The sequence below is a fragment of the Brachypodium distachyon genome, chromosome 2 (genome assembly GCF_000005505.3).
Source record: "Brachypodium distachyon strain Bd21 chromosome 2, Brachypodium_distachyon_v3.0, whole genome shotgun sequence".
Taxonomy (NCBI): Eukaryota; Viridiplantae; Streptophyta; class Magnoliopsida; order Poales; family Poaceae; genus Brachypodium; species Brachypodium distachyon.
The window spans coordinates 36,379,433-36,393,371 of NC_016132.3; the positions used below are offsets into that span (position 1 = coordinate 36,379,433).

The 13,939-nt window shown below is 41.7% G+C and overlaps 3 protein-coding genes and 1 pseudogene across 6 annotated transcripts; 3 read left to right on the top strand and 1 right to left on the bottom strand.

Moving 5' to 3' along the window:
• Positions 1-1,229: 1,229 nt before the first annotated feature.
• Positions 1,230-5,150, top strand: LOC100840207 (annotated as a pseudogene).
• Positions 5,099-7,659, top strand: LOC112268571 (disease resistance protein TAO1-like). Its single transcript, XM_024458822.1, has 3 exons — positions 5,099-6,368; positions 6,647-6,746; positions 6,939-7,659. The coding sequence occupies exons 1-3, from the start codon at positions 5,099-5,101 to the stop codon at positions 7,657-7,659; spliced, it is 2,091 nt and encodes a 696-aa protein (XP_024314590.1).
• A 1,306-nt stretch (positions 7,660-8,965) lies between these two features.
• On the top strand, positions 8,966-10,402 carry LOC100830733 (probable calcium-binding protein CML21). Of its 4 annotated transcripts, none has more exons than XM_010233416.3 (5): positions 8,966-9,111; positions 9,225-9,432; positions 9,517-9,716; positions 9,806-9,980; positions 10,073-10,402. In XM_010233416.3, exons 2-5 carry the CDS (start codon positions 9,231-9,233, stop codon positions 10,186-10,188), a joined length of 693 nt encoding a protein of 230 aa, XP_010231718.1. In that variant the 5' UTR covers positions 8,966-9,111; positions 9,225-9,230; the 3' UTR covers positions 10,189-10,402. The 4 variants fall into 4 exon arrangements, with proteins under 4 accessions (XP_010231718.1, XP_010231717.1, XP_010231716.1 ...); XM_010233415.3 differs by having other exon boundaries at positions 8,982-9,122; XM_010233414.3 differs by having other exon boundaries at positions 8,994-9,147.
• Positions 10,391-13,143, bottom strand: LOC104582753 (nucleolar MIF4G domain-containing protein 1; the record flags this gene model as incomplete). The annotated part of the gene is given in 12 exon segments (XM_024458823.1): positions 10,391-10,919; positions 10,922-10,965; positions 11,170-11,311; positions 11,400-11,491; positions 11,494-11,689; positions 11,798-11,827; positions 11,830-11,918; positions 12,032-12,093; positions 12,095-12,143; positions 12,309-12,391; positions 12,742-12,821; positions 13,033-13,143. Coding segments are annotated over 12 exon segments (1,320 nt in total), but the record flags the coding sequence as incomplete, so codon positions are not given.
• Positions 13,144-13,939: the final 796 nt, after the last annotated feature.

The following is a 13,939-nucleotide window of genomic DNA, read 5'->3' on the forward strand; positions in this document are numbered from 1 at the left end:
TTTTCATCGGTATGGCATTATGCATATGCAGGATTAATCTTTGAACCGAGCGCGGTGTTGAGGTGTTCTATGCTCAGCCATTTGTCACACCAGTGCACAAACGGCAAGGCGTTTTCGGACGCAATTTTTTGTGGAGAAAAGGTGGGGCAAGCCTTAGCCTTTACATCAATGGACGCAAACAGTTGTCACATTATTAAAAATACTAGTTAAATGTCCGTGCTCTGCTACGAAATTAAGAATTTGTATTATGCATGAGTTGTTTAAATATGTGTCACATATTTTAAAAAAATTCTAATAAATATGAATTTTGTCAAATACTATTTTTTAAAACAACAATTATCTTGATAGTCATAAAAACCAATCAAGTATAGTCAAAAGATCATGATATGTATAGAACGAGTGGCAATTAGATAATTTCATAGCGATTAAGGAGTAATCTTGTTAGAGTGAACTCGCGACCACCAATTCAAATCTTTATAAGTATAAAGATATAGTCTTGTATAAAAATGTATTTTTTTCAGAATCCATTGTACAAGTCAAAACTACCAATCGACCACTTGCTCATACACCACAAAACATGTTACTAGCACACCATCTAAACTGGTTGAACGAATTCGGTTCGACCATCTCTAGTCGATGTACACTACTCATAATCCTTAAAATCCTACCCATCAGAGTGCTGTAGGGACTACGTTTGAATCCAATGTTTCTTACTCTCTCAAATTCATACTAATTGTCACTGATTTAGTACAAATTGTTTATTCGTCACACGGTGTCCCAGCAATTATTCGATGAGGGGCCAACAAGTTGCATGCACCCGTTAAAATTAATCAGCTACTCCCTCCGACCCATATTATTTGTCTCAAATTTGCCGAAATATGAATGTATCTATGTTTTGAAAAACGTTGAGATACGTGTCATATTTCGACAAATAACATAGGTTGGAGGAGTACTATTTTATCCGTCTATTTAATCCCACGAGCCATACGACAAGGCCCCGCGCAATATTCTTTTTTTCAGTAAAAGCGACATCTGGTACTCGCAAATGCCGCGCCCTTGCCTCAAAAGAAAAATTGCCGCGTCCTTGACTTCTCCGTGGACTGGCAGGACCGGCCGGCAGGTGGGGTGGGGGCGCAATTGCCAGGGGAAAGCACTTTCGGCTGCTGCTGCTGGAGTGGTTTAATTTAAAGTCGCCCCGGAAATCCAGCGCCATCTTTACAGGGGGGGGGAGCAAGAGTTGCGAGAGCCATGGCGGGGCTGGCGATCGGGAGCTTGCTTGCCGCTCCCATCCTCAAGGTGTTGGTGGGCCAGATCGGGTCTGCAATCGGGGGCCACATCACGCAGCAGAAGAACTTCGATAAAGACCTGAGGAGAATGAAGGCGGCGCTGGAGTCCGTGGAGAGCGTGCTGGAGGACGCCGAGAGGCGGTCTATCACGGATAAATTGACGCGTCTGTGGCTCAAGGAGCTGAAGGTCGCCATGTATGCGATCTCTGACATGATCGAGGAGTTCGAAATCGACACCAACGCCGCGGAGCCGTCTGTTCCCTACTTCTGTAGGAACTTTTAGGGAACGACGAGCAGGGATTCTTCCTCCTCCTGCCCGAACAGCAGCCGCGCGCCGCCCTCCTCCAGTCGCCTCGCGCGCGGCGCCGCCCTTCCTCCAGCACCGCCCACCCCATTGCTGCTCTGCCTCCTCGCGGGCCAGCCGGGCCGACGGGCTTTTTGATAAAGCCCGGCCCGTTGGCCAGCTATACTCGACGGCGAGAAGATGCCGCGGTGGCTAGGCGAGATCTGGGCTGGAGGGGGGCTGCGCCGTGGCCCGGAGGAGGCGACGGCAGCAAAAGCTAGACGGGATCTTTGCTGGAGGGGGCAGGTAGGTGGGGGGGGGGGGGGGTGGCTGGCGGACCTTGCGGACGGAGGCGTGCCCGTGGCCGCCGCGGAAGGCCGGCGGCGGCTTGGGAGAAGTACCTAGACAAAATGAGCGAACAAGTGTCGCCGTGTGGCTTGTTGTCCTCCGTCCCAAAAACAAGTGTTGCTTTAATTTTTCAAAATGAATGAATCTACACAATGAAACGTGTCCACGTACATATATGTACCGAGACAAAATTGTGACACTTATTTTGGGACGGAGGTATACTCCCTCCATTCCTAAATCTTGTCGTTGTCTTACTTCAAATTTGTACTAAAACAATGACAATAATTTAAAAACGGAGGGAATAGTAGTTTATTATACAATAATTATACATGTTAGATTTGAAAATGCCCTAATTGTTAGATTTAGGAAGTTTCGATTAGATTTTAAGGGACCTGGCCATTACCACCAACCGTGGATTAAGAGAGATGTAGCACGGAGTAGTAAAGATTACTATCCATTTCATCATAGTAACATGTATAATTGTATACTAACTAATCTATCATGCAGTTCTCGCTGAAAAAGTATCTGCCAGGTCTGAAAGTTGTTCCCAAGACTATATTGGCTAATAAGATGAAGACGATGAGAAAGGATCTCGAGAATATCACAGGCCAACACAAAAATTTCAATTTATTGGTAGGCACTAATGCCAATGAGCTGAAAGTTCCTGATGAACGGGAAACATCATCAAACATGGACGACAATCAAATATTTGGTAGGACTGAAGAGAGAGACACGATTTTGGCTTCCTTATTGGAGAGCATGAATGAAGACAATCAATAATTTGCTTCTTTATTGGAGGCCTTGGCAAGACAACCTTGGCACAAATGATTTACAGTAGTTCCCAGTTCAAAGACTACTCTCATGTGTGGGTTTATGTGTCTCAGATATTTGATTTGAAGAAAATTGGGAATTCTGTAATTACACAACTATTAGACAAGGATGAGAGAAAATCTTTCATTCCGTACACTGAAAGGCAGATGATAGAAAATTCCCTTGCAGAGATATTTGCTGCTCGTAAGAAGATTCTTATTGTTTTAGATGACCTATGGGAGGACAAGCAAATTGAACTGGGCAAACTGAAGGATATGCTAAAGCTTGGGAACGGCAGCAAGGTGGTTGTTATAGTAACCACACGAAATGAGAGCATTGCATTGGAAGTTTGTACCATTCAACCACAGAAATTAGCAGTACTGAGTCCTGGTATCTGCTGGTCTATAATAAAACACAAGAGTGACTTTGGATGTAGAGATGATAAAGAAGAGTTGGAGCAGATAGGGATGGACATTGCAACTAAGTGTGGTGGTGTGGCTTTAGCAGCTCAATCACTTGGATATGTGCTGAAATCTATGATGCCTCGTCAATGGGAGTCAATTAGAGACAGCGATATCTGGTCTGTATATGCTTTGGGAGACCCATCTTTAACACAATCAGAAGATCAATCTTTGAAATATGTGCTTGCATCCTTGAGGTTAAGCTACAGTGTGATGCCTTCTCATTTGAAGCTATGCTTTGCCTATTGTGCAATCTTTCCAAAAGGTCACAAGATAATTAAAGATGACCTAATCCGATAGTGGATTTCTCTTGCTTTCATCGAGCCAACGAATATGTTCTACTCTTGGGAGCTTGGCGAGAGATACATAAGGCAGCTGTTGGGGTTGTCTTTCTTTCAAGATTCAGAGTCACCATTGGTAAGTTTGTGCATATCGATCTTATACAATCGAACTGTTTTGTTGCTTTGTTCGGAATATTCTAAGGGAACTCACCTGACGCACGCTAGGCTGTATTTGTAATAGCATTGTAGAGTGCAGTTTAATTACATATACTCGTTCCAAACTAATATTTTATAAAATTAGTTTCATGGCTGAGCATAAAACGTATTCTCTCTGATCCATAAAAAATGTCGTTCATTATGTACTAAGTTACTACAATTTTGTATTAAGTGAGAGACATTTTTTATGAATCGGAGGGAGTACCTAAACACACACATTTGATCCACAACCTGGCCGGTATACCCTAACTCTACAATATTGTACCGGTGCTTTTTTTATGGTACGCTACTAAATGTAAAAGTATGCATGCTATAATATTATAGAAGCGATGGCTATTATCCAGTTTGTACCCACCAAGTGTATCCTTAATTAACGTGAAGGATCCTCTTTAAGTTTTTACTATTTTGTACCCACCAAGTGTATCCTTAATTAACGTGAAGGATTGCCTAGGTCTTTTGGTTGCGTTGCGTTGCTAGTGCATGATCCTTAACGGTTTTGAGATACTTGAGGAAATGATCTTATGATATGGTTAGAGACACTATTTGATACACGCTTTATGTTGTGTACAGACATTCTTAACAAGTTTGAAACATTTAATAAACTACTTATAATAAATTTATTATGAATATTAGCAAGAACTATATCATGTTTAGATGGTTAGATGAAGGTGTAATTTTCCTTAAAGTTTTGAGTTATAGGATTGGTTTTAACAATATTTTTTCAATGCATATTTTCTAGTACATGAATATAGAGACACAATGCAATGTCTTTATAGTACTGAATGCAGAGAAAGTACATGTCTAAAACATTAAATACATTTTATAAATCTCATCACACATAGCGACACTTCATGTAGTGGCAGTTTTGTGACACTTTTGAAAGTTTGCCTACAGTGTGCTATTCCTTTTGTAGTGCAGTGTATGACCATTTGAAAGCTTATGACAACAAACCATCTCATTTACATGCGTATGATCTATTTTTATGGTTCACAAAAAGGTCATACTTTTGCATGCATACACAAGAGCCCTAAAATCCATCTAAATATATATGCTTAACTGAAAATTTAAAAAAATTAGGATGGTGTGCCGCTCAATGTCGAGGACAACGTGGTTCAGAGGCCACAAACCATTGAGACAATTAGTGGCAAATGAAAGGAGTCGAGCCACACAATTTTGTGACTTGGTCGATACTCTAATATACTATGCGTCTTCCAATTTTAATATGCAATAAAAGTTTAACACAAAATATGATTCTGATATTAAAAAAAAGCCTGACAGTGCTAAATGATTTTGTGTTCAGGCTGCTGGATTGCCCCTTGAAAATGCTACGTTGGGGGAAGCTGCTGCCGCTATGCATTGCTCCATGATTGTAGCAAGCCATTGGAGCCATCCAAGATAAGGGCACTCCGTTTTATGGATTGTGGTGAAACTGAACTTAATAGTGCTGCATTTTCATCTGCCAAGTCCCTGCGTGTCTTGGACTTGAGCGAGTGCTCCATACATAAGTTGCCAGATTCTATTGGTCAACTGAAGCAGCTGAGATATCTTAATGCTCCGAGAGTCCAGCATGCAACAATTCCTGATAGTATCACCAAGCTCTTGAAATTAATTTACCTCAAGCTTAATGAATCTCCTACAATCTTGGCACTGCCAGAGTCAATTGGAGATATTGAAGGTCTGATGTACCTTGATTTGTCAGGTTGTTCAGGAATTGAAACACTGCCAGAATCATTCGGGAGGCTAAAAAAATTGGTGCGTCTGGATTTGTCAAATTGCTCTCGTATTGGAGGTGTATCTGTGTTCTTAGAGAACTTCACAGAACTGCAATATTTGAACTTATCACACTGCCCAAATATTGGGCCGCTGTCAGAAGCTCTAGGTGGCCTATCTGAACTGCAATACCTGAACATATCATTCAGCTCGTATCTTGTAGGTCGCCAAGAAGCAGAAGTTTTGGGAACCTTCAGCAAACTCGAGTATTTGAACTTATCTTCAGAAGACTGTGATCTTCAAAAGCTCCCTGAATCTTTGGGCGGATGTGTTAAACTCAAGTATTTAAACTTAACAGGCTGTCGTCATATGAAAGAATTGCCAGCATCATTTGGGAATCTCAATAACTTAGTGCATCTTGATTTAACAAACTGTGGAGAGGTCAATGGTGTACCGGAAGCTTTGGGTGGCCTGACCAAACTCCAATATTTGAATTTATCATGGGTAGGTCCTGGTGAAAAACAGTCTCTCGTTGGGCTTCCAAATGTCATCGGCAATCTCACTGAAATCCGATATTTAAATTTATCGGGGTGCATGCATTGTATCATTGAAGCTGACGGGAACAGTGATACAAGAGACCAAATTGACAGTTTCATGGACCGTATCAGCACGCTTTCCAATCTAGAGCATTTGTACTTGTCTAGAAACATTTGTATTGGCAGTATACCTGCAAGTTTTTGTAACCTCAGGAAGGTGCATACAATGGATTTCTCGTCCTGCTATGATCTTCGCGAGATACCAGAATATATAGGTACAATGGATAGCTTGAAGACTCTATATTTAAATGGCTGTTATTCTCTCAATCACTCTAATCTCTGCGGCAGATCAGTACCAGGATTTGTGGTGCATACTGGTGATGGTGAATCTGACACCAACCTAGTCTTGCTACAATACAGGGATCCTCAAGAGCTGAGCTAACTGGACTTGAAAATGTGAAGTCCCCAGAAGAGGCACATCGTATAAATTTGAAGGGAAAGCAAAGCATGAAGGAGTTGGAATTGAATTGGAGATTTGTTGATGATAAAATGTTGCTGGAAAAACTAGTGCCACCAAGCACTGTAGATAAGTTTAAGATACAAGGTTATAATAACGTCAGGCTTCCATCCTGGTTAATGAATATTACACATCACCTCCCTAATCTTGTCAGATTGGAGATGTGTGACATGCCCAATTGCAATGTCCTACCACCAGTAAGCCAGCTACCAAACCTGAATCGGCTGGTCCTCAGAGGTATGGAAAGTCTGGAAGAGTGGAATACATCATACTCTAGTGGTCAGGAGTACGTGCTTGGGTATTTGCAAATAGAAGATTGCCCTGAGTTGAGGATAAAATCCTTTCCGCCTAGAGCTGAACGGTGGAGGATAATAAGGAGCGGCAATGTGCTGTCGTGCTGGGAAAAGTGTGCCGTGTCACCCACTGGTACTTCCTCGGTAACTACTCATCTGACAGTTGAAAAGAGCAAGGTACCTCTGTATAATTGAAGTTTGCTTCACCACCTCGCTGGCCTCACTGGTTTATGGCTCAGCTATTGCAGTGATCTGACCGGCTCACCAGAGATCATCCAACACCTCTCCTCTGTCGAAACACTATCACTAGAAGCCAATGATCAGGATGACCTGCCGGAATGGTTGGGTGAGCTCACCTCTCTTCAGAAACTGGAAATGCACGAGAACATGAGGCAACTCAAAAAGCTACAGACACTCCAAGTGTCCGATTGCAACAGCATGGCATCACTGCCCCGCTGGTTAGGAGGATTAACCTCTCTGAAGAAACTCGATATCTCGGATTGTCAAGGCCTCAGGTCTTTGCCTGACAGCATACAAAAACTCAACAACCTCCAGGAACTAAATCTCTATGATTGCTCTCAAATAGAGCACCTGGTTGAATCAGAGGAGAACAAGATGGAGCATACTGACATGAAAGAAAGGGTATGTGTCCTGCCCACTTCTCTCAAGAAAATTGAGATACACGAATGTCATGGCATAAGGTCGCTGCCGGATGGCATACAACAACTAACCAACCTCCAGAAGCTATCCATTGTTAACTGCCGTGAATTAGTGAAGTGGTGTGAATCGGAGGAAAATAAGATGAAGGTCGGTCACCTCCGGCTCCAGGAGCTATACGTAGGTTTGCATCCTTCCAATCTTATTTTCGAATGGTTACTTTTATGTTTTCGTGATATTATTACTTTATTCTCCTTTTGAATGGTCGCACGCTCATCCTCCGGACTGAAGCGTTATGCTTTTGAGAGAACCGCACAAAAGTGCACATATTTTTCAAACGGGCACGTCGGGTCGGGTTTACGCCGACGTGACACGTGACAACTGGGGCCACCTGTAAGGAATCCTGTCAAACAGGACTTTGGGCTATTTGAGAAGACTGCCTGAAAGTGTGTGGGTCTGTGGACAAATTAGAAAAAACTGGGGCTTGGAGTTGGTGAAACGCCTGCCCCAAAAAATTGTGGTTTGTGAAATTTACTCTATAATTTTACTATAAACCATCATATTGTAGTTGTAGGATTGTAGATAAAAGTTAAATTCTACTGCTTGGAAATCTCTTGTGTAATGCAATAGTTAAATAATATTCCTCGGCAGAGAAACTTAGGTATTAGGAGCTCCAGAAGAATTTTCGGGTGGAATTTTACTTTCAAAAATATATATTAAATGGTTGGTGCAACAGAAGTCCAGAACTTTGCCAACACGGTTCATTTTGCATGTATATTGGTCGGACTGCTAGCCAGATAGTACATCCTGCATACCAGGTTGCAGTATCAGGGGCCTGAATCAGTTTGCAGGGTGTTGTCATGTATGATTGAGATCCATGGGATCGAAGGAGGATCATCAGGAGAAAAAGAGATTGTAATTTATGGTAACTAGTTTGCAAAGTCCAATTGTAATTTTGCTTCTCAGTCATTCCAACATGAATCTAGCAACGTACTCCTGCTTGATGCACCTCGCCTGCTCTTTTCTGCAGCAGGAATGCTCATCAGGGAGTTACAAGTACATTCCTGCAGGTTTGGTTGTGAACATTGGATTCACCATCTTCTGTTACTGGTTTAGCAAAGCTCGGTATACTGTAATCAATGAGAGAACTCTAGTCCGAACTCTACGGCTTGGTTGTGAACATTGGATTTCGGTTTTTTTTATTTATTAACACGCTATCCTGACTCCTTCTGCGTGTTCTAAAAAAAAGCAGTGAGCTCGGAGAAACATTTGGGGAATCCTTATGTCATCATGCTTGTATGTGTATTGTTTTTCACATTGAATTAAGTCGACGAAGGCAATTTTCAGCAGTGATCTGATTCTTGTTTGTGTTGATCATAATACAGAAATCTCTTGAGTTTGTGAGATAAAAGTAGCATGAGTTGATTCTAATAAAACTTGCAGAGATGAAATGGTAAACTCCTCCGAGCAACACAGTATATGCCTGACATCACATTCCTATGTGCATGTACTCTTCTTGCCTGCATTATTAGCAGGGAGGGCACAAAGGAGATGATCATGTCCGAATCAAACTGAAAGGAGATACTGGCACCAGCTCCAGGCTGTTAGTGTCTTGGGCATCAGATTCTACCTCATCCCAAATGGATTCTTCCACTAACATCCCAAGCACTCCACCTTGCAAAACAACAAACTGACCATCTCCCTGCACTGCAGGTACAATACAAGTAATGATACATCTGCAACCTACAAGTACAATCCCTTATGTATGTATGTACTATTATTATTCCACCGTGCACAAAAGCCTTAGGTTGATTTGATCTTCGCAGACAGACATGGGAGGCGCAGCTTCGAGGCTCGCCACGCCGATCAAGCAACGACGAGTGGAGAAGGACCTGGACAACAAGGTGGTGGAGGCCCTGAGGGAGAGGGCCAGGGCGAGGAAGAAGACATTCAAGTCGGTGAACAGCATCACCATGCGCCTGCCCCGTTTCAAGGACGGCCTCAGGGACATCAGGGACGTCTTCGATCACTACGGTAATGTAAAACTAATTCGAATTCCCTGTTTCGCGTGTTTTTACGGCTGAATAGACTGGTGCAAAAATTGATTTTGGACTGCAGATGTGGACTCGAACGGGACGATCGACAACGAGGAGCTGAGGAGCTGCATGAGCAAGCTCCAGGTGCAGATGTCGGAGAAGGAGGTTGACGATGTTCATAGATACTGCGATGTCAACAGCAGGAAAGGGATCCAGTTCCAGGAGTTTGTCGTCCTCCTCTGCCTCATGTACCTGCTCTTCGGCCCAGGTGTCACACGCCAGGTTACAGAAAGGATTGTCTTCTTCTTCCTCTTCCTCTGTATACCTGCATTAAATTTTCTTGATCATTTACTGAAGCTGTTTGGTGCCAGGTTTCGGAGTTTGAGTCGGCGAAGCTCAACTACGTCTTCGACGAGCTCATCGACGCCTTCTTGTTCTTCAACAAGGATGGGGATGGCAAGATGAGGAGGAAAGATGTCACACAGAGGATGAACGAGGCTTCTCACCAGGAGAGGACCCCTAGCCACATAACTACGCAGCTATTCAGTCAGTACTCTTGTCAACCTACCAAGTAAACTTTCTTTGTTCCAGACAAACTTCAGCAAGTGTCTAACAAGTGTTCATGTGCCTTGTTGCAGAGGAGATGGACCTGAACAAGAATGGCAGCGTGAACCTGAAGGAGTTCCTCTTCTCCATGATCAGATGGGCAGGGATAGAAACCGAGGATGAGGGCAGCAATGAGACTTCTCCTTAAATGCTTTTGTTTTCATTCATATCAACAGTTTGTCGAAATGTAACAAACCGCCAGTTGCAAGTTAACACAGGTTTTGTGATAAGGTCCATTTGTAATTTTATTCAGCGGCAAGCTCACAAAGGTTCAGTAAACAGGTTTACTTGTAATTATGCTCAAATGATCAGGGCTGGATGCAACAGAGAATAAACTACTGTCTAAGAAATTGCACCTCAAAGTATGTATATTCACCATCAACTTTCTGAAACATTCTGAGAAATTAGATCATAAACTCTAAGAAATCATTCTGAGAAAGAATGATTTTTCTTCATGTTTTTTCTCAGAGGAACAAAATTGAGACCCAAAAAGACATAAAAAGGGCAGCAAGTTGCCACCTTAAAATGGTAAACAAATTACATCAAAACTCCAGCAGCATTATCAAGCGCTTTCTTTGCGATCTTGAATCTGCCAGGCAATTCCTTCCCAGTGTCCTTGGCGATCACATGCTGTTTGATGAAGAGCACAATCCCATCTCTCAAGATTTCAAGCTCTGGAATCCCAGCGATACGGGTAAAGACGTTCCACACAAGCGCATCATCTGTCTGCATCAAGGTCTCGAACAGCATCTGGAAATGCATGATCCGTTTTGGAGTCATCTCTACTGGGTTTGCCAGGTTGACGACCTTCAGCGTCGCGAGTGACAGTGAGAAATTCACCAGCATCTCTGCGGCTAATTTTGCAAGGTTCATGGATCGATTCAACATTTCAACTCCATTGTATCTAACTCCTTGTATCGATCCCGGTGCCAGTACTGCAATGGCACCATCATAAAATAGGAAAAGCACAGATGTTAGATTCAAACTCTAAGGTATCAATTCACCTTCATGTATACATGTTTCATCTATTAAGTTCCTATGTTAAGAAAAAGAAATCTACTTGCCCTGAAGGAGTAAATCAATCACTTGTAAGGCAAAACAATTTTACTCTTAGATGTCGAAAATTATAAAATACACAATGTTTAGATCTGCAAACTTAACTTGTGATTTTTATCATGGTTGCATATCTTGGAAGCGAGAACCATGTAATACATATTGAAAGTCTTCTCTTGCAGACAACAGTCAACGATGATCCTCATAATTTGCTGATCCTGCACGCAATCGAAAAAAAAGAAGGAAATTAATATATTGACAGATATACACACAGAAAACCGAACTATACAGAAAAATAATGCATACCTGCTTCCCGGAAAAGTCCAGCCACAGGATCTTGTCAAAACCATCCACGTAGTCTTCAGCACTCATTATGACCCAAAGAATTGCTCTGTATATGTGTTCATCGGCTGGGCAGCTGCAAGCTGAACCAGTTTTTGTGACTCTACAACCTCCTTGCTGATAACTGCTGCAACATCTTCAACATTGCCTGCTGTGGATGAAACATCCCCGGACAACCACCACTGCCCTTTCTGCTCAGGGTCCAAAAGCTTACTACACTTTAGCCCGCTCAAGAGGATATCTTCTGACTTTAGCTGCAGGCAAGTGAAAAGGAACAAACTATTAACTGAACAGGAAAAGTTTTCTGAACTCATCACATTTCTATAATTTCAGATGTGGGGAAATGAAGTTCTGGTACAGACCTTTTGAAGCCACTTTTTCATACGTGTATGGTACTATGGTGTGAAGGATCCTCTTTTGGCCTCCTTTTGTTGTTCTTAATGTCAGATATTGTGTCAAGCATAAATTCCACCTGTATGGCATGTTAATATCAGATAGTGAACTCAAAAGTCAGAACTATGCACGTATTACTTCTTAAACAGGTGCATTAAAGATTAGACAAGGGAACTCACTCTTTTACTATTGTATATCTGCTTTTCCATCTTCTTGGCCAGCTGAGCACAATTTTAACTGACTTACAGAGTTCTGAATACTGGTAGAAATCTTTCATTGTACCTGGGTCATCACCCCGCAGCTTCATTCCACAGCCTTCCATAGAGATAAAACATATATCAAGGCTCACCTAGGAACAAAATAACATTGGACGGTGCTCTAACAGAGTAACATCTATAATGCTTCAGTAAGTGCGTTGTCTATAATATGGAGTGCCCGGTAATTTTTGTTATGGAGAAAGACATTATAAATGTGACATACACTGTACGATGGTTAACACATTTGAGACATCCAACTCTGTCAAGTGCTTGCTCAGCACTGAGAGCACATCATACATAAGATCACTGCAACAGTAAACAAGACTATCAGAGCTTATCTTGACATGTTTCGATGAAAAACATACTCCCTCCATTCCTAAATGTAAGAAGTCCTAGCTTTGTCCCAAGTCTAAGTCAAAGTTCTTAAAGTTTGACCAAGTTTATACAAAAATCTACCAACATTTATGACTCCACATTAGTTTTATTAGATCCATCATGATATATATTTTCATAGTATACCTATTTCATATTCTCGAGGTTGGTAGATTTTTCTATCAATTTGGTCAAACTTTAGGAACTTTGACTTAGGACAAAGCTAAGACTTGTTACATTTACGAACGGAGGGAGTAATGAATTGTTCCCTTCAAACTGCAGACCTTGCAATGACATCAAATATGCACAAATAAGAGAACAGTAAAGTAAGATTTCTCACAGACGGCCCATTGTCTTTGGAGTACTCATCATGTCATGAAGGGGGGAAATATATCAACTAATACAAAAACTGCAATTGATAAATATAAATAACAAAAAACAACTGCAATCGATAGACATGATTTGAGTATCCTTAAACAAAGCAGATACAGAGCAAAGCAAAAGAGATATAAATATAATAATGTACACAGAGACAAGTAACAGTTATTTTTTTATCTTAATAAGAAGAGTCATACCTCAAAAGACCTGGCAAGAGAAGAAAGGATTCTAGCACTGAAGTCCATAACAACCAAGCATGTCATACCAGCAATAAAGGCTGCAAAAACAGCAGCATACCTACACAAATAAAAGAAAAGATTTCATTACTTTGATAGTAAGGCATCCATCAGCCACCAACCTCCAACTTCAAACAGAGCACCATAACAAGAAAAAACATTGGCTTGATCTATAAAGGAATCTGTCTTTATGATATGCCTAACAAAGTTAGGGAAATATTGACAGGTTTCATGTTTAAAGGATGTCAAATAAGTACCATTACCAAACTAAAGTAATACAGAATGGGCAAAAAGCATGAAACAAAATATTATTCCTGGGCAAGCAGAACCTTGAAATGCACTAAAGTGGAAACAAAAAAAATTCATTCTCCTGGAATTTGGACTTGGACTTGCAGTTAACCTCAGGTTCCCTCCTCTTCTTAGGTTCTGAAACAAAAAATTCAATAACAACCCTGAAGCTACAAAGACAACACTTTTATTTTTGTCCCAACTCTTCTTTTCTTGTTTGGTTAGCTAATCTGGTGCTGAACCCAAGAGAGAAACCGCAGCATCTGTTTCTCCGATCTCGCTTCTTTTCGCTTCTCCTTGCGAGACTTTTGCTCCTCTTTTCGGGAGGGGAAAAAAACAACCCACAGAACAGATAGCACTGTAAATTCAGCACAGAACATGGCGGGCTTCGGTACAGGTTAGAGTTTTGTGATGCCAGGAAGAACTTTACCGGGCATTATCTACTCCAATCTGATTCCCTGATAAATATAGAGCCACGAAAGGTCACTACTTCGCTCTGTTTCTAGCCCTCCTCGATCCTCGCTGGTAAATAGAACCACGAAAGGTCACTACTTAACTAGGTTCTCTACCAGATTAGTAG

Bases quoted from the DNA above. Each gene is read 5' to 3' on its own strand.
- LOC112268571 (XM_024458822.1), top strand. From the start codon at position 5,099: ATGGATTGTGGTGAAACTGAACTTAATAGTGCTGCATTTTCATCTGCC. The intron at 6,369-6,646 runs GCTAACTGGACT...TCCTACCACCAG, and splicing joins CAGGGATCCTCAAGAGCTGA to TAAGCCAGCTACCAAACCTG. The intron at 6,747-6,938 runs GTATTTGCAAAT...GTATAATTGAAG, and splicing joins GGTCAGGAGTACGTGCTTGG to TTTGCTTCACCACCTCGCTG.
- LOC100830733 (XM_003568902.4), top strand. From the start codon at position 9,126: ATGATACATCTGCAACCTACAAGTACAATCCCTTAT. The intron at 9,433-9,516 runs GTAATGTAAAAC...TTTGGACTGCAG, and splicing joins GGACGTCTTCGATCACTACG to ATGTGGACTCGAACGGGACG. The intron at 9,981-10,072 runs GTCAGTACTCTT...GCCTTGTTGCAG, and splicing joins CATAACTACGCAGCTATTCA to AGGAGATGGACCTGAACAAG.